This window comes from Telopea speciosissima, chromosome 5, assembly GCF_018873765.1.
Source record: "Telopea speciosissima isolate NSW1024214 ecotype Mountain lineage chromosome 5, Tspe_v1, whole genome shotgun sequence".
Classification (NCBI taxonomy): Eukaryota; Viridiplantae; Streptophyta; class Magnoliopsida; order Proteales; family Proteaceae; genus Telopea; species Telopea speciosissima.
The window spans coordinates 12,482,880-12,508,976 of NC_057920.1; the positions used below are offsets into that span (position 1 = coordinate 12,482,880).

At 37.6% G+C, this 26,097-nt stretch overlaps 2 protein-coding genes across 4 annotated transcripts; both read left to right on the forward strand.

Annotated features, from left to right (window-relative positions):
• Positions 1–896: 896 nt before the first annotated feature.
• LOC122661635 (patatin-like protein 2) lies at positions 897–9,820 on the forward strand. Of its 2 annotated transcripts, none has more exons than XM_043857094.1 (7): positions 897–911; positions 6,888–7,028; positions 7,198–7,379; positions 7,991–8,177; positions 8,300–8,461; positions 8,544–8,846; positions 9,433–9,766. In XM_043857094.1, exons 2-7 carry the CDS (start codon positions 6,897–6,899, stop codon positions 9,661–9,663), a joined length of 1,197 nt encoding a protein of 398 aa, XP_043713029.1. In that variant the 5' UTR covers positions 897–911; positions 6,888–6,896; the 3' UTR covers positions 9,664–9,766. The 2 variants fall into 2 exon arrangements, with proteins under 2 accessions (XP_043713029.1, XP_043713030.1); XM_043857095.1 differs by lacking the exon at positions 897–911 and having other exon boundaries at positions 9,433–9,608; positions 9,719–9,820.
• LOC122661634 (U-box domain-containing protein 44-like) lies at positions 2,863–25,324 on the forward strand. Of its 2 annotated transcripts, none has more exons than XM_043857092.1 (4): positions 2,863–3,222; positions 21,855–22,424; positions 22,525–22,834; positions 23,408–25,324. In XM_043857092.1, exons 2-4 carry the CDS (start codon positions 21,870–21,872, stop codon positions 25,015–25,017), a joined length of 2,475 nt encoding a protein of 824 aa, XP_043713027.1. In that variant the 5' UTR covers positions 2,863–3,222; positions 21,855–21,869; the 3' UTR covers positions 25,018–25,324. The 2 variants fall into 2 exon arrangements, with proteins under 2 accessions (XP_043713027.1, XP_043713028.1); XM_043857093.1 differs by lacking the exon at positions 2,863–3,222 and adding an exon at positions 20,398–20,758.
• Positions 25,325–26,097: the final 773 nt, after the last annotated feature.

A 26,097-nucleotide genomic window follows, 5' to 3' on the forward strand; every position in this document is an offset into this window, starting at 1 on the left:
GTATCTCATTTCAACTAACCATAATAGTCCTTGTCTTTAGTTGTCTAATTATGTTGTTTAAGTCACAGGTTGGTAAAAGCTAGGACTTTAATCCACGCGGTTTAAAGAATTAATTACGTCAACTAGACAAATACTGAATCTGGAAGCCCCTCTGGATCAATCCGTTCTGCCTCAAACTTTCCACATTTATTGATATCTCCTAATAAAAATATCTTGACCATATTTTGATGTGTCTAATCCATAAGATTACACACGTTAATCAGCTTTAGTCAAACAATTCCTGTTCAATGTTTCTTCTTCATTTATTTGAACGGTCAAAAGAAAAGGAACAATGAAAACTCAAATTAGATTAATCTAATTGGTACTAATAAGGAAAAGATAATTAACTTTCTTGTAAATACTATTAACTAATTTCAATTTAACATTAAATAGAATCATTAATGTTAATTCTACCCCCAAAAAAAAAAAAATCATTAATGTTAATTATTTTATAAATTTTTGAGTGGAAAGGCAAAGTAAAAACAAATTAAAATGGTGGAAAAGAAGTACATGTTGTAAGTGTGTATTTTATCTTTTTTGTTTGGATGAATAGAGATACTTTATCTTATATAAATGTTGGGGCAAAATTCTTAAGTAAGCGACATAGGGGAGTGTACCAAGGAGGTGCAAAAAAATAGTTTCACACATAGGAGAGCAGGGATGACATTTCATGTGGGGAGAAAAGAGATGGAGAGAGGGTGCCAGCATACACTCCCCTAGCAGCTTTGGAGAATCTATTTCCTTAAATGTTTTAGGGTTTAACTCCAACCCATGTTCATAGGAATTGGTATTAGATCACCGATTCTGGTCGAATCCTTGGAATTAGCCGGTTAAGCCCTGGTGGCTCCACACCTCTCTCTCTCTCTCTCTGGGTAAATGAATGACCATGGGTTATTGTTTAAAATGTCGGAATTAGATTGGTCGAATCGACCGATTAATTGGGGATCGAATCTATTAGTGTGGATGAATTGGCAATCGGTGTCAATAATCCTAGAATTGGCATCTTAAATGAGAAAACCTAGTGATCCAATGAGAAAACAAAAACTAGAATTAGTCACATAAGAACGTCCGAAAGCGATACGTTCACAGTCGAATCAATCATATTAGAATGTCTAGAAGTGATACGATCACGACCGATTAAGATTGGAATTGACACTTGCGAATCTTAATCTTTGCCGATATCGCTTATGGACGCTTTGATCCGGTCTGACTGGTGCTAGATTTTTTCACCTGAATCGTTGGGTTTTCAGATTTGAGATACCATTTATAGGATTTAGATGGGACACTTGCTCAGATCTACATGATAGAAAAAAGATTTACCCGCCTGGCATACTTTAAATTTATTTTACACTAATTAAGTTTAAGATAGAAAAGATTTACAAAAACCCCAACCCATAAGAAAAAATTGAGTGAATTTCTTAAAATTCCCCTAACATCTTTGTAACATACCAAGTCTCACTCCCTCTCTCTTTCCCGACTTCCGCTGGAGTCTTTCATCCTTGACAACTTCTTCGATGACTAAGGAACATTTCTGCATTCTTCTACTACTAGAGTTATCGTACAGTGTTCTGGGTCCAAATTTGTTTCAGTTTTATTCCTACTCCATCTCAAGTCAGATCTCCTCTTATTACTCTCTCCTTGATTCTATTCTTTTCTTCCCTCAGTTCTCCCTTGCTTTTTAAGACGGTCGAAACCTCTGTTTTTTGTCAAGTTTCAGTTTGCTTGAACTGTTAATCTTCCTCAGAGTAGTTATGTTTCTTTCCAAATTTGATACTAAAAGACTAATTTCTCTGAAATTTTAAAATCGATTTCTAGTTTTTCAAATTTGAAGAACCATTTTCCATATTCTGTTTTTTAGTTTTTCCTACAACCAACACATTGCACCATTTTCAACTCTATTAAAATATTATTTTCTTGCCTGAAAGTCATCAAGAGAGCTAGGCGATTCTGTTGGTGAAATCTCAGCCTTATTTGATACAAGTTACAATTCTGACTTATCATTCTTGTTCACCGCCCCATCTCTTCTTTTTATTTCTGAGGTCTCTGAAATATTTGGCCATATGTAAATTATAAAAAGAATTAGTTCAGAGTAGCAAAGCTTTGGAAGACCTCAAACCCATTGTTGACAGCAAAGTTGTCCCAACTCTAATACCATAGAAACATCCTCACTTAAACCGATCTCTCTTCCCACAGTTCAAGACCTTCCACACCACAGAAGAATTCGATTTGAAGCTTTCATCTCCCAAGCCAACCCAATTCAAGAAAACCGAGCACAATGTTCCAGCAGATTAAACCCAGGGAGCAATTGAGCACGAAGAAGAGAAAGGGAGAGAGAGGCACAATGAATAACTCGAAAGCAATTTTGATTGAAATAAAAGATGAAAGAGAAGGAAGGCGGGGGTTGTGAAGTGGTTGAATAAAAAATTCGTGAGAAAAAGAAGAAGGTGGATTGTGGGGGAAGTTTCGGTTGTTTATTTTAGTTTTTTTAATTTGATGGAGTTAGGTAAATCTTTTCAACATTGGAATTTGTAACTATAAAACATAATTTATATATTGCAATTTTGTAAATCTTTTTGTTGTTAAGTAGATCTAGGAAATTTTCCCTATTTTTTAGACGGATTGCCGATTCATCCGCATTAACCGATTCGATCCCGGCTCAGACAATCACAAACCAGCCATGTGATTGCAGTCAATCTTTCTGAGATTCTGTCATTTCCTTTTACTGTTACTATTGCTTTCATCTCTAGTCACATTCCCAGTTCCCTTTCGAAACTCTTCGTCCCCACCTTTGGGTTATCTCTCTTTCTCTCTGCTCTTATCTGTCCAAGCGAATGAATGACCATGGGGTTGGAGTCAAACGTTCTCAGTTTCTCGCTCATTTCCTTTTACTATTTCTTATTGCTTTCATCTCCAGTCACATTCCCAGTTACCTTTCAGCTTTTGTTCTTCTCCTCTTCGCCCTCATCGTTCTCATCTTTTGGGTATCGAAGATTAGCAGAAGCCCTAAAACCTACCCGAACCCAGTCAACCAAATTCTCCATCACTCTCTCCACGGTACCCTGTTCTTCGGGTGGGTTCTTCGTTCTATTGCCCGAAGAGAATTCCGTTTTGGCGGACGAATAATCCTCATGGATCCAGAAGGGTTTTCCTAAACATCCCTGCTGACTTGAAGATTATTGGAAGGTATGCTTCGGTAGTTTATACTTAATTTTCATAGGATTCTTCTCATCATGTCTTAATTGATTTATTGTATTCTGAAGTGCGATAAAAGCAACGCTAGGGTTTCTGCATTTTTGGCTTTGTCTTTCTTCCTTTTTAGTATTGTTATTATTATGGCCGTCATCATCAATATCATCTTCCTCCTTTACGATAACCCTTCTATCATTCCTCTCTGTTTTTCAGTTATTCTCCAACGCTAGCTCTAATTAACCTTAATATCGCACATTTAACCTATGGAATTGAATTCCAATTAGTTGCCTGAATTCCTTCTGCTTTTGATTATTTAACCGTGAGCTGCAATTCAGTGTTTGGAATAGTTTATCTGATCTAATGAGTCTTCTCCAACACTAGCTCTAATTAACCTTAATATCGCACATTTTTGGGTTGAAACCGAAATTAGTATTTCCTTGTTGATCTTCCGATCGAATTGAATTCTAATTAGTTGCCTGAATTCCTTCTGCTTTTGATTATTTAACCGTGAGCTGCAATTCAGTGTTTGAAATGGTTTATCTGATCTAATGAGTAATGAGTCTTCTGGTAGTGGGTGAGGTAGGCACCTTTGAGGCAATGCAGAATATCTTCCCATGTTTAAAGTAAAGGAATCTTTTAATGGCTATGAAACATTGTCTTCTCAATTAGGATAAAATAGCGACTTTTGTTGCCGAACAAACAATTTCTTTTGATAGGAGCATGTTTCATTTTAGCTATCCCTTGACCAAACGGATGATTTTAGTGTTTGGAGTTGTTGATTAAGTCTTTGATATTGTATGCAGTCCAATCAAATTATCCGTATTTGTCCTCATAAAGGCTAGAGTCCCATATTTTATATCCCTGCTTAGTATATCTGCTTGTACATGACAAAAGTCAAAATCTCTTCGCCCCTCCATTTAGATCTATCTATATCTTTCTATTGTATAGGTATTCTGATCAGAGATAGAGCAAGTGCAATGGACCATCTAAACGCGTGATAGTTATGGACTTATGGTACTGACTGATAGGTCTATGTGAAATATTTGCAAGCATATCTGACCTCGATGTGGTTTTATATTTCTTCTTGTAGGCTTTCCAAAAAGAAATGGCAGACAGTTGGGATGAAAGTTTTGACCCTTATACATTTTATACATTTATACATTTTAGTTTAATATTGTCACTTGCGAGATAAACTTTTTGAGCATTATGTGTCCGTAAGTTTTACTTAAAATGATAGTCACGACTAGGGTTTGGGTTGGACACCCTTATCATATGGTAGTCGCATTGGGTATGCCTAGATATGTGATGTCAGGGTACGAATGCGAGTGCTCACATGTTTGATGTGTGTATTGGCGAATAATCTACTTTGTCGATTCCCTCATGTATTACTGCCAGATGTAGGACGGGATAGACATGTGTCACCGACACCCTGTGCCTGAGGGAACCCTGTCACTACAAAGTGTGATCGCATTCTTTGGTTCATCAATGATTGAGACTCAAGCGAGTCAAAGCCGGTGTTCTGGGAATACGTGAACACTTTGTGAGTGAAGGAGTTATCCAACATGGTCACCACTGCTCGATTGGGGAACACCAAGATTGAGACTATCTGTGTATGGTCGGATCGGAATCTGGATCCAGTGCCGTTTTGGAAATGGTTTTGCAAAAATCTATTTTACATAAAATGATAGATTATTTATAATTATTTGAACAAAGTGTTTTATCGAGTTTTGCGGGATCCGATCAGATGCACAGACGCTCGTATATGGACATGTACTATGGATTGGGGTTTGGCAGTACATGTGTACATGCCCTAGATTCCATAATGATGGTGTTGAGTAGTGGGGGGGTTGTATATGGTAAATTGTTATCATATAGGGAGTTATTTGGAATTTACTATTTTAATTGGTTCTTTATTTAATTAATGGATATGGTACTAATTGTAATTATCCATAAATATTAAATAAAGTAACTAATTAATACTTTCCCTATTAGATTCTGCTTCTTTCCCTTTTAGAAGCACTTTGAGTTTAAACAGAACTGTCAAACTGAGAGAGAGAGACAGACAGACTCTCACTGGGATTAAAGTAATCCATCCAGAGATTAATTAAAACCCTAGCTCTATATAAAGACCAGAAAACGTAGGAAGGGGGCAGTGCTCCACGTTTTAGCCTGGCCCCCTCTTTCCTGCGTTCTGGTCACTCTCTCTCCCTCTTGTGATCTCTCTTCTTCTTCTTCTATTTTCTCTCTACTGCAATTGAGAGTTAGGGTTTGTGAAACCCTAGATCTGTGCTGAAGAATTTGAGAGCATTTGAGATTGGCTTGAAAAACCTTGGTAGCGCCATTTGGAGGTTCAGATCTGTTCACTTGGAGCACTCATTGGAGGAAGAACCATTGTTTATTGGAGGAGCAGCACTTGAGGCTCACCAAGTTAGCAATTCGTTATTAATTCTTTCTATTATTTAATTATTAATATTTATGGGATACGAAAGAAACTCAAATCGATTAATTTTCGTTGCGCATTCGAGTATGGGATGGATCCCTCTTGCCATATGATGGACTAGAGATGATTTTCTCTGTCCCTGTTGTGATGAAAAATTTTATGAGACACAATAGGGAAGGAGAAACCCTAATAGGGATGCACCAGGGTTCCTATGGACGACCATGGGAAACCCTAAAAATTAAATGGGGCACCCATGAGACACCATGGGATAACCCAGGGTGTGCAATACCCTAATTGGTTTTCCTAGGGAGCCATGATTTGATCTCTGGGCCGTAATTTGACCTACAGTGTGATATATTTTGACTTTTACATCAACAAGCTACCTTTCATAAGAACAATTATTCTCAAGAGAAGATCAAACAACCAATACAAAAGAAAACAGATGTGTTCACTGATATCCCTCTTTTCTAATGAACCCTTGTGTTCATTGCATCCAATTAATAAATAATTAAGTCTATATCAATCAATTGTTGTTATGTCCCTCTTTTCTAAATTGTCCAGCAATATTGTTCAATGCACGGTACAAGTAGTCCCATATTATTGAATGCTCCACAGATATTTTTGGCTGTGACATCAGATTTCTGAAAGCTATGAAACAGAGACCTCCAATTTAATTTGCTTAGTCAAGTGATGCCACTTGAGGCTAGGGTCTACAATTTGTGGTTGGAAGTTGCAGGAGCCATTGTTGACCTTTCACTATCACAATTCTACATAGTTTACAGTTTTCCCTATCACAGTGAAAAAGTTTACTTAACTAGTACTTTCAATTGGACTGTGAAATTTAACAAATCAAGAATTTTAAGGCAGGGAGGGTTCCAATGGCTTGGTTGATCCACCTAATTCTTCTTACCGACAATTCTCCTTGTCTTACACACAGTGATACATGGCCATCTTTGAACCAAGAATTTACTTTTGGGAGTTAGATCAATTTTGAACTTTCCTTGCTTGATGACAAGACATTCCTATCTATAACTTTTTCTTGGAAATGAGACGAGGAAATTTTAAGGAGAAAAGTAGAAAACAAGACCAGAGAGATTATAAATACTCAGTACCACTGGCATAACTTCATAAGCTCTTCAAGACACATCCACAATTATAGAGAACTCTCTTTCAGACAAAAAACCAAACAGTTACCTTCTCTCTACCCTTTTAATCTTAGTTCTTCATCATGGAAAGAACGCTGTCAAGCTTACGGCCCCCAACATATGGAAAACTAATCACCATTCTCAGTATCGATGGTGGTGGAATAAGAGGGATCATCCCTGGCATTATTCTTGGTTTCTTGGAGTCCCAACTGCAGGTATAAAATATATAGAATTTACTCAAAAAATTTCTTTAGTAGTTTTACCTGGAAGTAAATGGATAGCTGAAGCTTCAAATGACACAAAAAGCTTAGAATCTTGATTATTTCCCTGTTTCACTGCTCTAATCTATGATCTATGTCTTCTAATTGGTTTTCCTTGTTGCAGGTTCTGGATGGTGAGGATGCAAGACTTGCAGACTATTTTGATGTTATTGCAGGAACTAGTACAGGTGGTTTAGTGACTGCCATGTTAACTACACCCAATGAGAAGAAACGTCCTCTATTTTCTGCCAAAGATATCAAGGACTTCTACATGGAAAACTGCCCTAAAATATTTCCACAAATGAGGTATAATTCTCAGTTGAAAAGGGTTTCTATCTTGGTTGATGGTTGCTTCAGTAGAGCTGTAGTAGTTTTCTTGTTTTGGGTTCCATGGAAAAGAGTAAAAAATCAATGGAAGTCCTATTCATGATGAAATTTCTGCTTAATCCTTTTAAACCACAAATTGGTATGTGAACCTTAGCCTAAGCTAGCCAACCATTATGTGGCAACTGTTAAGATCTTAGGCCAGGTTCCTGAATAAATGATAATTCGAAAAATCTTGAAGTCAAATACAGTGACATGAGATAATGTTGTTTATTTGGTTTAGCTGACCAGTTTAATTATGTTTTAAGTCTGGGTTTCAAGAATCGGATTGGCCGAGTCGGTGAAGCCAGATCCCTTCTTGCTGGTCTGGAGTGGCCAATCCAGTCTGGGTTTGTAGGGTTTCTGCCGATTCCAACTCATTTTGGCTGGATAAAAACCAGTTTGACCTGACCTGGATCCCGATTCCGAGTTTAATATCCTTAGTTTAACTGGGGAATTTCTCATCATATCTGGTGTGCATAATCTTTTTTGGGATTTTAATATTGTAAGCTCAGGTACTGTAGTGATTGACCAATTTCTGTTCTGAATTACAGCTGCCCATTTGCTCCTATTGCAAAGATGATCAAAACAATGACAGGACCAAAATATGATGGCAAGTCTCTTCATAATATTGTCAAAGAAAAACTAGGAACCACACAATTACATCAAACACTTACTAATGTGGTTATCCCTACATTTGACATCAAACAAATGCAACCAGCCATCTTCTCCACTTATGAGGTTAATTTTTATCTCTTTGAACTTTTTCCTTCACACCTTCTCTGGGTTTTGGAGAGTTTCTGCAATTCTATTTTTGTTTCAAAGGAAAGATTAATCAGAATGATTGTTTTTTTGTGGTTCAGGTGAAGAACACACCATCTTTGGATGCTTTACTCTCAGACATCTGCATCAGTACCTCAGCAGCACCAACTTATCTTCCTGCCCATTACTTTAAAACTGTAAATTCTGATGGGAGTGAGAGAAGATTCAACCTCATTGATGGTGGTGTGGCTGCTAATAATCCGGTATTTATCTTGAATCCTTAAAAATGAAGTTAGTATTCTGTTTTGGTTTTCTCCTAATCTTATCAATCCGTGCATATTTCAGGCTTTGGTGGCTATGGGTGAAATAACAAGGGAGGTTCTTAGTGGAAATCCTGATTTCTTCCTCATAAAACCAATGGATTATGCAAGATTTCTGGTCATATCTTTAGGGACTGGTACAGCAAAGACTGAAGAGAAATATAATGCTAATGATTCTGCTAAGTGGGGCATTTTGGGGTGGTTGACCAATGGTGGCTCAACTCCATTAGTGGACGTGTTTACTAACTCGAGTGGAGACATGGTGGACTATCACATTTCTGTGGTTTTTAAAGCTCTTAACTGTGAAGATAACTACATTCGAATTCAGGCAAGTCTCAAATAACCATGGAAACGAAAGCCCTACCATAACCTGGCTTTGATATTGATGTAGTGTATGCGTTCCAAGGTTAGGAATGGAAGGGGAGTTTAGTCACACATCAATCTGGTATTGTGCTGTAGTTTGGCTTATGACCTTGGAAGGGCCTCTCCACCCTGAAGCTCTGGGTTTTTGATTGAACACCATTAGATATCATTTAGGAACTTGGGTAGAACTCATCCTTAAAAGCTAGTCATTAATGAGGAACAAAACTTGGTTGCTGCCCGGGCTGCAGCTATGTTCCTACTTCTTACTGCCCCAATCATGGGCACTGACTTGAAATCCTGAAAAATATTTAGGGGAAGGGAATTATTCTAAGGTGATGCCTATTATTGGGGGCAACAGGAACATGGTTGCAACCAAGGACAAAACTTGGCTGTTGCCCGGGTTGCAGCCATGTTTCTACTGCCCCAATCATATCGAGCTATTCCCATCCAATGTAGGATTATTACTTCCAACTTCTGTGAAACCCTAACACACACACATATATATATTCTCTGAAATCATTTTAATAATCTTTGAGTGAAAATTAATACAGGATGATACACTTGGAGGGACAGTATCTTCGGTCGATGTAGCTACCAAAGAGAACTTGGAGGATCTAGTGAAAGTTGGAGAAAGTTTGTTAAAGAAACAAGTTTCAAGGGTGAACTTGCAGACGGGTCTCTCTGAACCAGTCAAAGGTCAAGGAACTAATGAAGAAGCTCTCATCCAGTATAAACCAAATCTGCCTCTGCTTCTTAATAATAGATTATTAAGTTCTTATTAAGTTCTTGCTTTTGTAGTAATGTTGTTGGGTGACAAATCTGTTCTAATATTTGCAGGTTTGCAAAACTACTCTCACAAGAGAAGAGAGAACGAGACATTAGATCGCCACACACTCCACACAACAAATTGCCTATTATAAAATCCAAATGATTTTAATCTCTGATGATCTGTTCATTTTTTCAAAAATTCAATAACCCTATTGTGGGGTTTCATGGAAAAAATTGAAAGCAGTTAATAGCAATGGCAGCGGAATTCGAAACAGGAGCGAAGAACCTACCTAGGTCATGTAATGGGTGACAGACTCGGTTTGAGGCAGTATCTAATTACAGTCTTAGAAAAATAAGAAATGCATAGTAGCCCAAACGTGGCTTCAGTAGGCAATCTGATGTATGGCTAATTTTGTTGGAATAATTGGTTGTTTCACTGATTGTCATTGTTAACCATTTAATAAAAATTGATTTTTCATTTAATATAGAAATGCTGAGAAATTCTTACATATGGGAAAGAAAAAAAAAAGGATTTTAAAAAGGATAAAGGAAATTAAATCTTAACCTTAGAGGGCATAATATATGTTTGTTATAGGAATTGAATTAACAACGCAGTAGAATAACAATGATAACAAAGGCAAATCACACGCACAGACGTAACACAATGAAATATGTGGTTCATCTAAGATTGACTACATCCACGACAAGAGGGATAAACTAGTTGGCTAGAATTGGTTTCACCATAACTAAACACAATTTAAAGTTTAATAAAACTGTCATTGGGAAAAATGAAAATTTGGACACAATTAACCAAAGTTTAAAATAATGGAATCAAGATCCCGAATTGGAATTGGTCTAGGTTGATCAGGAATCAGTCAAAATGTGTCCTAATCCTAGGCATTCAATAGGAATCGATTGATCCAGATTGGCTAGAACCGGGATCTGACATGGCTAATCCAGAATCAGACGTTCTGATCCCGATTCTTAAAACACTGCAACTAACATCCCAACCACCATTTGCTTCTTGGAATATTCAACCCTTCTTACAATTAGATCTCTATCTGCCTGTGAATGGTAGGTTTTAATTGAAACTCCTTGTTGTTAGGAATCTAAGTTGGTCCCTCAAATTAATTATATGCCAACCAGCATTTAATGCTGTTTTCGATTCGAACTGGCAATTTTTATCCCCTTTTTTTGTTTGGAAGTAGAAAGAAGGTTATTCATTATTCATGTGTGCGAAACGCCAAAAAAAAAAAGAAAACATACATAAAGCAGATACAGAACACGGATTGGTAATCTTTACCGTTGTGCCTAGGTGAGATTGACTGAGTACATGGATTGGGCTCCTCTACACTGCAGGGGTGCAATGGAAGATTTTCGGCCGGCACATCCCAGAGCTCAACACGTGGCTAAAGTGCTTATCAAGGATGGTTGCGCATCAGGGAGCTGGAAATCCTTCTCTCCACCACATGTGCATCTAGCTCGATGGTACGTATATTACCATCCAATTATCACCTCGGCCAAGTGTTGAGCTCTTGGGGTGCATCAGACATCTTCCAGTTCACCCCATGTTGTAGAAAAGCTCGATCCCTAAAAACACTCAAAGTCTCCTACATTCTACAATGACAGGAGCCCGATGCACTAGGTATGCCTTTTATATTATGGAATTGGCCTTACAAAAGCTTTGGACTTTTCTCTGATCCATTCGTTGGCAAAGCTATTTACTTGATCAGTCTCGCTCACGCCACCTTCTTCCTAGTTCATAAACAGCTGGAAAACTTCTTTAGATAATTTAAATAAATCGCATGGTCCACCTTCTTTAATCAGGAAAAAAATCAAAATTAAATAGCAAAAAGAATATTTGGACCACTATCATGTGGGACCTCTACTAAACTTCCAATAAATGGACAAAATTAGTTGTCGTATTTTGACAACTGATTTTGTCCTTTGCTAGGTTGGTCTAGAGGTCTTGCTCCAAGTTCCCTGAGCAAGCAGCGTATGGCCTGAATCGACCGGATTGGATAAATTTACTCCTGTGTTTTTTTTTCAAATTTTGAATTTTTTTTTCACTAATACACGATCATCGCAATTAGTATTGTCGTTTGTTGATTCTAATGCGAATCGTCTGATTTGGTATTGATTCCTCAAACCATACATGGAAGTGCATTTACTAAGGTAAGGCAAAATGGTGTGGCATATTGAAGGGTAGTAAAATCATTTCGGTTTCATTTAATTGCAAGGTGAATTAAAGGTAAGAAAAGTGAAATTTTCAAACTTAAAAAAGAAAATTTGTAATTATTACTCCACATGTTTATGTTTATGGTTATGTCATTAACTTTAAATTATAATTTTTTTACTATTAAAATTTTACTTTATTTTGTATTCAAATATCTTAAATTTAAAATTAAAATAAAAATCACATCTAAAAATATCATGACTAAATATAGTAAGAAACTTAAACAGTTTATACACATTCATGTTCGATAATGATTATAAATACTTCTTTCTTAGGTTTGAAAATTGCTATTTCTCTTCCCTTTAGCCATCATGCGAGAAGGAGAGAAATAGACACCAATGGTAGTAATGTACCCTGACCCAACGTTTCAAAGAACCTTTTACCTAAAACAAAACTACTAAACAACAGTGTTGCTTATTCTGCAACTAAACCAGGTCATGCAATTTTTAAAAAAAAAAAAAAAAAGTCATGCAACTTAATAGGCCATAGCATATCGGCTGATCCTAATTGGACCAGTTTATAAAATTGTGAGGGAAAAATAGTAAAAAAAAAAAGGAAAATTTGCTTAGATCTACTAGATAAAAATATTAATTACAACTTAAGTAAGTTAAAAATATGTTTTACATCCACTAGTTTTGATTTTGAAAATATTTACTTAATCCCCAAGGTTATTAATTACTCATGGGTTCCAAGAACAAAACAAAATTGAATTTCCCAAAGTACCCCAATATTTTATCTTCTTTTTTTTTTTTTTAATTCTTTCATTTTTAATCACATGTGGGATCCACCCCCTCCTCTTCCTCCTCCTCCTCCTCCTCCTTGGAAGGCCGCTGCAAACTTGCACTCCAACCAAACCTACGATGATGACGAACTCCAGGAGAAAATCAGAGGGTATGAAGTCAGCCATGGTGAAATCCATAGAAGAATCAAGGGTTTCCATCGTCGTCTTCTCCAACAACTATGCTTCTTCAAGTTGGTGCCTCGATGAGCTGGTGAAGACGATGGATTGCAGCAGGAGAAAAATAGGTTGGACTGTTCTTCCTGTTTTCTATGATGTGGATCCCTCTGATGTTAGGAAACAGAGTTGAAGCTTAGCAGATGCATTCGCTAGACAAGAAGAGTGATTCAAGGAAGAGATGGATAAAGTGGATAATTCGGGTTGGCATCTTCAACTTCAAAATGTGTTCAAAAAGTAATCCTTTTACCCATTCTGGACTTTAATTTTAAATTTATTTTTATTCTGATTTTCCTCTTAATTCATTCATGATCCAATGATACAACAAGCCAAAAGATAGAAAGTTCCCTGGAAAAAAAAATGAGGGACATTCTTCGGAAGTTCCTAAATTTTGTCTTTATTTTAATTTTTTTTTATTTATATTTTGTTCTTACCATAGAAGAAAATGATCTTTCGTTTCAGCTGAAACATGATTACAAGGTTCAGATCTGGGGAGAAAATGGTGCGGCATCGATGGAAGACAGAGTTTTTGCTTCAGGTAAAATCACAGTCAACGATGGAACCTGCTGAATCGTTCCAACCCTTTCTCCCTTCGAGTAAACTTCGAGTAACAGCCCAGATTTTTAAAATGGCAGAGAGAGAAGCACGAGAGCTGGGGTTTGTGCTTAGTAGCTAAGCACAAAAAGAGATAGCAGGTCTGGTTGGAGTGCAAGGTTGCAGTGGCCTTCCACGGAGGAGGAGGAGGAAGAGGAGGGGGTGGGTCCCACATGTGATTAAAAATGAAAGAATTGAAAAAAAAAAGAAAAAAAAAATAGAAGATAAAATATTGTGGTATTTTAGAAAATTCAATTTTATTTTATTCTTGAAACCCATGAGTAATTAATAACCTTGGGGATTAAGTAAATATTTTCAAAATCAAAACTAGTGGATATAAAACATATTTTTAACCCACTTAAGTTGTAATTAATATTTTTATCTAAGTAGATCTGGACAATTTTCTCAAAAATTATTGTAATCTTGGGAGAAGGGGAATCATTCGATCCAACTTGATACGATTGATCTATATTGATATCGATATCAATATCAATGGTGACCGGTGACCACTACCGACATGGACTCCGTGAACGAAACCGTGTGCCAATACTAAAATTGGATCCACCATGACGAGCTCTATCTAGAGAAATCAGTTGCTATGAGGAATACTAATTGGGACCCTTGAACATGACGTGCTGTATTATTTTTTTTTTTTTTTTTTTTTTTTTTTTGTGGTATTCAATTGACAGATCAGTTTCATCAAAGAAAAGTACAAAACTCAATGCAACTCCCAGTTAAATAATGTCAGTTAGATGATTTTTTTATTTTATTTTTTATCTATCACTAAATTTATTTAAAACTACATTTGTTACTAGCCTAAATTATACATGTTTTTCTTCACCGCTTCTTTTAGAGTCATTTTAGGCTTATATCATGAATGAGTGAAACTCAACGTCCAAGACCATTTGAAACAAAAACCAAATTATGGTTCAGACACTAAGTGCGGTGGATGTGATTGGTGGTAGTGGATCCGTCGATTAATCCAGTGGTTCTGGTGCATTGGCAAAGTGACCATAGCCCAGCATATTGGGCATATCTCAGTCAATTGACCTCTGTTTGCGCTGAACCGTTTTGTGTTGAAAAGCTAACTTAATTGTCTCTCTTTTTTGTGCTTAGACCTTTACCAAAATCACACGAGAAAGTATCCCAAATCGGGGATGGTTAGCACTGGAACTACATTAGCTTTGCCCGAGTGATACAGTATGGTGCAATCATAGTCTTTCATTAATTCTAACTAGCGTTTTTTTCTCATATTGATGTCTTTTTTAGTAAAGAAATACTTCAAACTCTTATGGTCACTAAAGATTTCACTTTTCTCTCCATACAAATAATGATGCCAAATTTTCAATGCAAATACAATTGCCGCTAACTCCAAGTCATGAGTAGGGTAGTTCTTCTCATAGTCCTTCAATTGCCCCGAAGCCTATGCAACTACTTTGTAACCTTGCATGAGTACATAGCCTAAACCCATTTTTGATACGTCAATGTAAACAACCATATCACCTGTGCCATCAGAGATGGTTACCATTGGAGCGGTCACCAATCGGTCTCTCAATTCCTGAAAGCTCTTTTCACATGCCTCTGACCTTTCGAACTTACCTCCTTTTCTTGTCAATCTGTTCATTGGCGCTGAGATGTGCGAAAAAATTTCAATAAATCGCTGATGGTAGCCAGCTAATCCCTAGTTCTTTTAGCTCATTTTGTCTTAATCAAATCACTCATTTGTACTGAAGCACTCAAATGTCTTCATTGCACATATCTATACCACTTCAAACGATTTTCTCATAACTTATCATATATTAGAGTTATTCTTAAATCACAACTTATCAAACAAGCAACATTAATTAATGGAGTGACTAATTGATACCTCTTCTATGTCAACCTCATTGGTAAGATAGGAGTATAAGTGTAATTTGTTTAACTTAGATGAAGAAGGTATTGGCTAAGGATGTGGGTAGGTATCAAGGTACTCTAACATCGGATGGGGCTCCCCTGTGACATAGTAGGGCATTCATCGCATATTCGGCAGTTGGGAGCACCTTGTGTGTGTGTGTGCTCCGCTTTCGATAAGCTAACGGCATACACCAATCATAGGAGTGCAGTCTTTTCTAAAAAAGGAGAGAAGATGACACATGCTAAACACCTTGGCAGCGTACCAACCTTTTCCCATGATTAACTTGTCTATGGGGAATCCCTGTCATGTGCCCAACACTCTAATGAACCCTAGCCAGATGATAGCGCTCAAATCATGGTCTACCAAAAACGTTACAATTGTGTCTCATGGGGGATGGTCCCCCTTTTGAAAGAATAGAGATCCAACAATTTAATGGCAAAACTTGAAATTTTCAAAAGGGGAAGGAAAAGTCAACAATTACAAAAGATGGAATAATAGTAACCTAGGTAACAATTAATTCTTTTTAAGGTCTGCCAGACCATTCTACACGTTTTGGGCTATTTATAATTGATAATATGATTGTTCTATGGTTGAAGGATTAGAGATCTGTTTAATTATTAAGGGGAAAGGGGGTCCCATCTAAGAGATTATCAAATAAAAAGAAATTAATTGGGTATGAATGAATATTTTGAATGGTACTTTTTGTTTGTTTGCTTACATCTTGTTTTGGGTATTATTTGTTCCAAAGAATAACCAAAAGACAAGGGAAAATTTGTTATCACCATATATGGTGACAAATGAATTGTAACCATTTTCAATTATGGACATTTATTTTATCGTGCAAAAGAATAATATGATAAATCTGATCATTGGATATCTAAGGAATGGTCTAGATTGATTATGTGTTAGATTTTAGTTTCGAATTCAATCTTGTATGCTTCCATGTAATGTCATAATTAACTTCTTCTGTTATGTGCATACACTCTTTGTAGTTCATATTTCTGAATACCTTAGGACATACCCCTCAGAGTCTCATCGCTCATGCATCTCTTTGTAAACGTAGATATGTTAATTGTTTGTTTTTGTTATCAAAACAATATTTATTAATTTGGCTAAAACTTGACATGTGAGTTGGCAATCTTTGGATTCAGCTAGGACTGTTAATCAGTTAGTTTGGGCCAGTTTTGGTCTAGGTTGAATCGATTTCAGAGTGGTACGGAAAAATCCGCAACCAAAACAATAAGGAAAGCTTTGGTTTCAAGTTTTTATCTGTTTGTTATCGTATTGATTTTAATTTTGGTCCGGTTTGACATATTAATATTTTGGTCCGGTTTGACATATATATATATATATATATGCAAAATTATGGGAGGAAAATGTGTTTTTAAATGAGTTTCGGGCCGGTATCAAATTCTTATCAGGTTATATTGATTTGGTTTCGAATTGGTCTAGTTTTCACCCGGTTTCAATTTAGGGTTAAGTCGGTTTTAATTTGGTTCGGTTTTGGTTTCAAGTGTGCAATAATACCTAGCTCAAAACTAATCCAATAAGGATCAGTTCAATTCTGTTTTGGCTATATTGGTTTGGTTCGGGCTGATTTCACTAGTTCAGGCTAGGTTTTGACACCCCTATATCCAAATTTAGCTCGTCTCCAGGGAGACGTGCACCCAAGGTGCTGTCAGGGGGCATCCAGTGGTTAAGTTATGCCGCACACATCTCGGTGCACGCCTAGAGATGTGTGTAGCACAGCCCAACGGTTGGCAGCGCCCTGGGCATTCCCTGCTCCTGGAGACGATCCTGATCCCCTATATCCACCTATCTAGGGGTAAAAAATTAAACCAACCCGATTGAACTAGCTGAACTCCTTATCGGTTTGGTACTAGTTTTGGTTTTTAAAAGCTGTTACGAAACTAAGTCCGATCGGAGTGATTGGAAGTTCGAAACAATTGGGATTTTTTTAGAGATTGAATACAAATATTAATTAATGATCTTACAAACTTACATGTATAGAAAGAAAACTTCATTCTCAATTCTATGAGAATTTGTATGAAATCTTTTCATTTGCTTCTCTTCAATGGAATGTATCCTATTTTTTTTTTCTCTTCCAAATGATCGATTCAACCTCTAATTAAAAAAAAAATGATTAAACAATTCAAGTAAACCTGATTCCCGTTCACTAGTCATTGACAAAATGATGTCTAGTATCTCTTTTCAACTAACCATAATAGTCCTTGTCTTTAGTTGTCTAATTATGTTGTTTAAGTCACAGTTTGGTAAAAGCTAGGACTTTAATCCACGCGGTTTAAAGAATTAATTACGTCAACTAGACAAATACTGAATCTGGAAGCCCCTCTGGATCAATCCGTTCTGCCTCAAACTTTCCACATTTATTGATATCTCCTAATAAAAATATCTTGACCATATTTTGATGTGTCTAATCCATAAGATTACACACGTTAATCAGCTTTAGTCAAACAATTCCTGTTCAATGTTTCTTCTTCATTTATTTGAACGGTCAAAAGAAAAGGAACAATGAAAACTCAAATTAGATTAATCTAATTGGTACTAATAAGGAAAAGATAATTAACTTTCTTGTAAATACTATTAACTAATTTCAATTTAACATTAAATAGAATCATTAATGTTAATTCTACCCCCAAAAAAAAAAAAATCATTAATGTTAATTATTTTATAAATTTTTGAGTGGAAAGGCAAAGTAAAAACAAATTAAAATGGTGGAAAAGAAGTACATGTTGTAAGTGTGTATTTTATCTTTTTTGTTTGGATGAATAGAGATACTTTATCTTATTTAAATGTTGGGGCAAAATTCTTAAGTAAGCGACATAGGGGAGTGTACCAAGGAGGTGCAAAAAAATAGTTTCACACATAGGAGAGCAGGGATGACATTTCATGTGAGGAGAAAAGAGATAGAGAGAGGGTGCCAGCATACACTCCCCTAGCAGCTTTGGAAAATCTATTTCCTTAAATGTTTTAGGGTTTAACTCCAACCCATGTTCATAGGAATTGGTATTAGATCACCGATTCTGGTCGAATCCTTGGAATTAGCCGGTTAAGCCCTGGTGGCTCCACACCTCTCTCTCTCTCTCTAGGTAAATGAATGACCATGGGTTATTGTTTAAAAAATCGGAATTAGATTGGTCGAATCGACCGATTAATTGGGGATCGAATCTATTAGTGTGGATGAATTGGCAATCGGTGTCAATAATCCTAGAATTGGCATCTTAAATCAGAAAACCTAGTGATCCAATGAGAAAACAAAAACTAGAATTAGTCACATAAGAACGTCTGAAAGCGATACGTTCACAGTCGAATCAATCATATTAGAATGTCTAGAAGTGATACGATCACGACCGATTAAGATTGGAATTGACATTTGTGAATCTTAATCTCTGTAGATATCGCTTATGGACGCTCTGATCCGGTCTGACTGGTGCTAGATTTTTTTCACCTGAATCGTTGGGTTTTCAGATTTGAGATACCATTTATAGGATTTAGATGGGACAATTGCTCAGATCTACATGATAGAAAAAAGATTTACCCGCCTGGCATACTTTAAATTTATTTTACACTAATTAAGTTTAAGATATAAAAGATTTACAAAAACCCCAACCCATAAGAAAAAATTGAGTGAATTTCTTAAAATTCCCCTAACATCTTTGTAACTTACCAAGTCTCACTCCCTCTCTCTTTCCCGACTTCCGCTGGAGTCTTTCATCCTTGACAACTTCTTCGATGACTAAGGAACATTTCTGCATTCTTCTACTACTAGAGTTATCGTACAGTGTTCTGGGTCCAAATTTGTTTCAGTTTTATTCCTACTCCATCTCAAGTCAGATCTCCTCTTATTACTCTCTCTGATTCTCTTCTTTTCTTCCCTCAGTTCTCCCTTGCTTTTTAAGACGGTCGAAACCTCTGGTTTTTTGTCAAGTTTCAGTTTGCTTGAATTGTTAATCTTCCTCAGAGTAGTTATGTTTCTTTCCAAATTTGATACTAAAAGACTAATTTCTCTGAAATTTTAAAATCGATTTCTAGTTTTTCAAATTTGAAGAACCATTTTCCATATTCTGTTTTTTAGTTTTTCCTACAACCAACACATTGCACCATTTTCAACTCTATTAAAATATTATTTTCTTGCCTGAAAGTCATCAAGAGAGCTAGGCGATTCCGTTGGTGAAATCTCAGCCTTATTTGATACTGCTTTGAGAAGTTACAATTCTGACTTATCATTCTTGTTCACCGCCCCATCTCTTCTTTTTATTTCTGAGGTCTCTAAAATATTTGGCCATATGTAAATTATAAAAAGAGTTAGTTCAGAGTAGCAAAGCTTTGGAAGACCTCAAACCCATTGTTGACAGCAAAGTTGTCCCAACTCTAATACCATAGAAACATCCTCACTTAAACCGATCTCTCTTCCCACAGTTCAAGACCTTCCACACCACAGAAGAATTCGATTTGAAGCTTTCATCTCCCAAGCCAACCCAATTCAAGAAAGCCGAGCACAATGTTCCAGCAGATTTAACCCAGGGAGCAATTGAGCACGAAGAAGAGAAAGGGAGAGAGAAGCACAATGAATAACTCGAAAGCAATTTTGATTGAAATAAAAGATGAAAGAGAAGGAAGGCGGGGGTTGTGAAGTGGTTGAATAAAAAATTCGTGAGAAAAAGAAGAAGGTGGATTGTGGGGGTATTTTTGATTGTTTATTTTAGTTTTTTTAATTTGATGGAGTTAGGTAAATCTTTTCAACATTGGAATTTGTAACTATAAAACATAATTTATATATTGCAATTTTGTAAATCTTTTTGTTGTTAAGTAGATCTAGGAAATTTTCCCTATTTTTTAGACGGATTGCCGATTCATCCGCATTAACCGATTCGATCCCGGCTCAGACAATCACAAACCAGCCATGTGATTGCAGTCAATCTTTCTGAGATTCTGTCATTTCCTTTTACTGTTACTATTGCTTTCATCTCTAGTCACATTCCCAGTTCCCTTTCGAAACTCTTCGTCCCCACCTTTGGGTTATCTCTCTTTCTCTCTGCTCTTATCTGTCCAAGCGAATGAATGACCATGGGGTTGGAGTCAAACGTTCTCAGTTTCTCGCTCATTTCCTTTTACTATTTCTTATTGCTTTCATCTCCAGTCACATTCCCAGTTACCTTTCAGCTTTTGTTCTTCTCCTCTTCGCCCTCATCGTTCTCATCTTTTGGGTATCGAAGATTAGCAGGAGCCCTAAAACCTACCCGAACCCAGTCAACCAAATTCTCCATCACTCTCTCCACGGTACCCTGTTCTTCGGGTGGGTTCTTCGTTCTATTGCCCGAAGAGAATTCCGTTTTGGCGGACGAATAATCCTCATGGATCCAGAAGGGTTCTCCTAAACATCCCTGCTGACTTGAAGATTATTGGAAGGTATGCTTCGGTAGTTTATACTTAATTTTCATCGGAGTCTTCTCATCATGTCTTAATTGATTTATTGTATTCTGAAGTGCGATAAAAGCAACGCTAGGGTTTCTGCATTTTTGGCTTTGTCTTTCTTCCTTTTTAGTATTGTTATTATTATGGCCGTCATCATCAATATCATCTTCCTCCTTTACGATAACCCTTCTATCATTCCTCTCTGTTTTTCAGTTATTCTCCAACGCTAGCTCTAATTAACCTTAATATCGCACATTTAACCTATGGAATTGAATTCCAATTAGTTGCCTGAATTCCTTCTGCTTTTGATTATTTAACCGTGAGCTGCAATTCAGTGTTTGGAATAGTTTATCTGATCTAATGAGTCTTCTCCAACACTTGCTCTAATTAACCTTAATATCGCACATTTTTGGGTTGAAACCGAAATTAGTATTTCCTTGTTGATCTTCCGATCGAATTGAATTCTAATTAGTTGCCTGAATTCCTTCTGCTTTTGATTATTTAACCGTGAGCTGCAATTCAGTGTTTGAAATGGTTTATCTGATCTAATGAGTAATGAGTCTTCTGGTAGTGGGTGAGGTAGGCACCTTTGAGGCAATGCAGAATATCTTTCCATGTTTAAAGTAAAGGAATCTTTTAATGGCTATGAAACATTGTCTTCTCAATTAGGATAAAATAGCGACTTTTGTTGCCGAACAAACAATTTCTTTTGATAGGAGCATGTTTCATTTTAGCTATCCCTTGACCAAACGGATGATTTTAGTGTTTGGAGTTGTTGATTTAGTCTTTGATATTGTATGCAGTCCAATCAAATTATCCGTATTTGTCCTCATAAAGGCTAGAGTCCCATATTTTATATCCCTGCTTAGTATATCTGCTTGTACATGACAAAAGTCAAAATCTCTTCGCCCCTCCATTTAGATCTATCTATATCTTTCTATTGTATAGGTATTCTGATCAGAGATAGAGCAAGTGCAATGGACCATCTAAACGCGTGATAGTTATGGACTTATGGTACTGACTGATAGGTCTATGTGAAATATTTGCAAGCATATCTGACCTCGATGTGGTTTTATATTTCTTCCTGTAGGCTTTCCAAAAAGAAATGGCAGACAGCTGGGATGAAAGTTTTGACCCTGGTAGCCAGTCTGATGATAGCTACCAGTTAGAAAGGACACACATTGAGCCTATTTATGATGCATTTGTTTGTCCTCTCACGAAACAAGTAATGCGTGATCCTGTTACCTTAGAAAATGGACAAACTTTTGAGCGAGAAGCAATAGAAAGGTGGTTCAAGGAGTGCAAGGATAGTGGAAGGAAACCTGTCTGCCCATTGACATACACAGAGTTAAAAATCACTGATCTGAACCCCAGCATAGCTCTACGAAACACAATTGAAGAATGGAATGCACGGAACGAAGCTGCCCTGCTTGATATTGCTCATAGGACACTCTCTCCGGGAAGTTCAGAGCGTGATATTCTTCAGGCCTTGAACTACATCCAGCACATCTGCCAGAAAAGCAGATCCAATAAACATGTCGTTCGAACGACAGGGCTGATGCCAATGATCGTTGACATGTTGAAGAGCAGTAGTCGGACAGTGCGGTGTAAAACTCTAGTAACTCTTCATATTGTTGCAGAAGAGGATGCCGATAATAAGGTTGTCTGCTGGTTGCTTGTTTCTTTTTCAGATTTTCTTACGTTATCACAGACATAAATTTTGTTGTTTCAGTTTCCCAACAACTTTTCTTCTTTTCCAGGAAGTAATGGCTGAAGGAGACACCGTGCGCACAATTGTTAAATTCTTGTCTCATGAGTTGTCCAAGGAGAGGGAGGAGGCTGTATCTTTGCTATATGAGCTCTCAAAATCTGAAGTTCTGTGTGAAAAGATTGGTTCTGTCAATGGAGCAATTCTTATATTAGTTGGGATGACTAGCAGCAACTCAGAGAATGTTTTGACTGTTGAGAAAGCAGAAAAGACCCTGGAGAATCTGGAAAAGTGTGAGAAAAATGTGAGGCAGATGGCTGAAAATGGTAGATTACAACCTCTTCTTACGCGTATCCTTGAAGGTGCTTCTTCCATCTTTAACCTTTTCTATTTCCTTGCCTTTGGCTCTCTTACAGATGAACCCACTTAATTTCACCATGTTTTCTGTAATAAAATTGGAAATTTCTTTGTTCTTCAATTACTTGAACATAAAGTATGAAATTTACATTCAGAGGCTTTACATATAGACATCACAAATGTATGCTGGTCTCTTCTCTAATATACTCGTACAACAATTAGAGCCATGGCAACCACAGAGTGACACTGTTTTGTCTGGAGTAATGCAAGTTATCATCCTTTACTGATTACTTTTTAAACTGCCTATTCTGTACATTAGTTTCTTAGCAGCCCTAGAAAGAACTTGACCTTGCTTTCCATGGGTGGATATTACTGATTTATCAATATCGGTTTGGAATGTAGCAACACGAAATTTAAATGGTCAGAAGTACTCTTGGAGTACACATTGAACCACTTGCCCTTAATTAGTTTAGTTTAAATCATGCTAATTAAGTTTAAATCATGCATTAAAGATATTAATACAGTTACATCTTCCATATTCAACTCCTTTTCCCTCACCACAATGGGAATTGCCACAGGTCCCTCTGAAACAAAATTGTCCATGGCTGCATTCCTTGGTGATCTGGTTCTGAGCAATGACATGAAGGTCCTTGTGGCCCGAACTGTGGGATCATCATTGGTCAATATTATGAGAAGCGGCAATATGCAATCAAGAGAAGCTGCCCTGAAGGCTCTGAACCAGATATCATCTTCTGATTCAAGCGCTAAGATGCTTATAGAAGTTGGGATTCTTCCTCCACTTGTCAAAGACCTCTTCATTGTTGGTGCTAATCAACTTCCCATGAGGCTGAAAGAGGTTTCTGCAACAGTTCTAGCCAATATTGTGAACTCAGGCTATGACTTCGACTCCATTCTGATTGGGCCTGACCATCAGACACTGGTCTCAGAAGACATAATCCATAACCTGCTACATCTCATTAGCAACACTGGTCCTTCCATTGAGTGCAAGCTTCTCCAGGTCCTTGTTGGGCTCACTAATTCTCCCACCACAGTTCTGAACGTAGTGGCTGCCATTAAAAGTTCTGGTGCTACCATCAGTTTGATTCAGTTCATTGAAGCTCCACAGAAGGACCTGCGTTTGGCTTCGCTGAAACTCTTACAGAACCTGTCACCCCATATGGGTCAAGAGCTGCCTGATGCCTTTCGTGGTACTGCTGGTCAGCTTGGTAGCCTGATCAAAATCATCTCAGAAAACAATGGGATTGCAGAAGAGCAAGCAGCTGCCGTTGGTCTGTTAGCTGACCTTCCAGAGAGGGACTTGGGTCTAACCAGACAGTTGTTCGATGAAAGTGCCTTTGAGTTGGTCATATCCAGAGTTGTCAGTATCCGGCGAGGATCTACCCGGGGTAGCCGGTTTGTTACACCATATCTGGAAGGGCTTGTGCAGGTCTTGGCAAGGCTCACATTTGTCTTGGGCGATGAGCCCAGAGCTCTTGCTCTTGCTCGTGAGCATAATCTTGCTGCATTGTTCACTGATCTGCTTCAGGCTAATGGGCTTGATAAAGTACAGATGGTGTCTGCCATGGCTTTAGAAAACCTCTCGGAAGAGTCCAAGCGCCTTACAATACTGCCAGAATTGCCAAAACTTGGATTTTGTGCTGCAATCTTTCCATGTCTTAGCAAGCCTCCAGAGGTCACTGGCTTGTGTCGTCTCCACCATGGGACTTGTTCATTGAAGGACACCTTTTGTCTTTTGGAAGGACAAGCTGTGGGAAATTTGGTGGCTTGTTTAGACCACACAAATGAGAAGATGGTCGAGGCAGCGCTTGCAGCACTCTGCACGTTGTTGGATGATGAGGTCGACATTGAGCAAGGGGTGATGGTTTTGTGTGAGGTAGAGGGGATCAAGCCAATACTCGATGTACTACTTGAGAAAAAAACGGAAATCTTGAGTCAGCGAGCTGTCTGGGCTGTTGAGAGGATTCTGAGGACTGAAGATATTGCAATTGAGATATCTGGTGATCCTAATGTGAGCACTGCTCTGGTTGATGTATTCCAACATGGAGACTATCGAACTCGGCAGATTGCTGAGCGTGCTTTAAAACATGTTGATAAGATACCAAATTTCTCTGGTATATTTCCGAAAGCTGAACATGGGGTAGGCTTATCACAGATGTCCATCTCATGAAGGCCAATGATGGATACAAGGGCCTTTCTCTTTTTCAAGTTCCCATACTATGCCAGGGGAAATTCAAGGCCCTGTTTTCATTGTGGATTGAGATGCATGCTCAGTCTTGTGGATCCCATTTGTCCGTATTTGTTAGATTTGGATTTTTTTCATTGGGGTGGATGGGTGAAGAATACTTTCATTGTTCGTGCAAAATTGCATTTGTAGGTTTGCAAGGATTTTCTTGCATTTATTGCTGTGCACTAGTGAAGATGAACCGGCATCAAAAGGGATAAGAACTACTGAAGGTGAATGTAATGTACGAACTGTTTCCATTGGTTATCTTCAATCACATTTCCAAGACAATGAAGTGCCAATTACAAAGCTCAACGGGATTCACCTTTCTTTATTGATCATAGTGTCAATGTCCTAAATGTAAAACCCCAATGAGGGCATGCAGTTGTCTCCAATACATTTTCAAAGTAAAGAGGGTATGCACCATTCTCTTGTCATCTGGTTTATCTGTGGTTACGTTTGTTATGTCTCTGCACTTCTTGGGTATTGACAATCTTCCCAAATCTCCACATTAGCCATCAGCAATATGCCCTACCAGTTGGAGGTAAGAAGAACCTGTCATCATTTTATTCTTCTTTAAAGCTGGACTAAATTTCCAGAATTTCAGAACCTGGTTATGTGAGTGTCATCCAGTTAACTGACCACTGTTGATGGCAGCCACGCCAAGTCTAGTTCCTCTTGACAACTCTTTCAGCTTTTCTCCCACCACTTCCACAAATGTGTGAGATTGCATGGAAGAGCTGCAACAGCGTACTTTGGTACATACACTGCAAATGATTTTCCAGAACTCACTTCAAATTGTAAGATTCTTATAAAGTTGGCTGACCTGGTCACTGCTGATGACGACCGAAAGTAGTTCCAGTTTTTCTGCTGCAGTGCCACTCCTTCGCATCCTCTTACTGCTTCCATACATGTGCAGGATTATATGAGGAGATCAACAAAGTACTTTACCGATAACCGAATAACAAAGTACTTAGGCAAATACAAATGGTGGCATTTTTTCCCCGAAACCCTACAGATGCTCTT

What these genes read in the sequence shown, in the direction of transcription:
- LOC122661634 (XM_043857092.1), top strand. Translation starts at nt 21,870, where the DNA reads ATGGCAGACAGCTGGGATGAAAGTTTTGACCCTGGTAGCCAGTCTGAT. An exon ending in AAGAGGATGCCGATAATAAG is followed by an intron (nt 22,425 to 22,524) that starts GTTGTCTGCTGG and finishes CTTCTTTTCCAG; the next exon opens with GAAGTAATGGCTGAAGGAGA. An exon ending in TCTTACGCGTATCCTTGAAG is followed by an intron (nt 22,835 to 23,407) that starts GTGCTTCTTCCA and finishes GAATTGCCACAG; the next exon opens with GTCCCTCTGAAACAAAATTG.
- LOC122661635 (XM_043857095.1), top strand. Translation starts at nt 6,897, where the DNA reads ATGGAAAGAACGCTGTCAAGCTTACGGCCCCCAACATATGGAAAACTA. An exon ending in ATAACTACATTCGAATTCAG is followed by an intron (nt 8,847 to 9,432) that starts GCAAGTCTCAAA and finishes AAATTAATACAG; the next exon opens with GATGATACACTTGGAGGGAC. An exon ending in AATGAAGAAGCTCTCATCCA is followed by an intron (nt 9,609 to 9,718) that starts GTATAAACCAAA and finishes TAATATTTGCAG; the next exon opens with GTTTGCAAAACTACTCTCAC.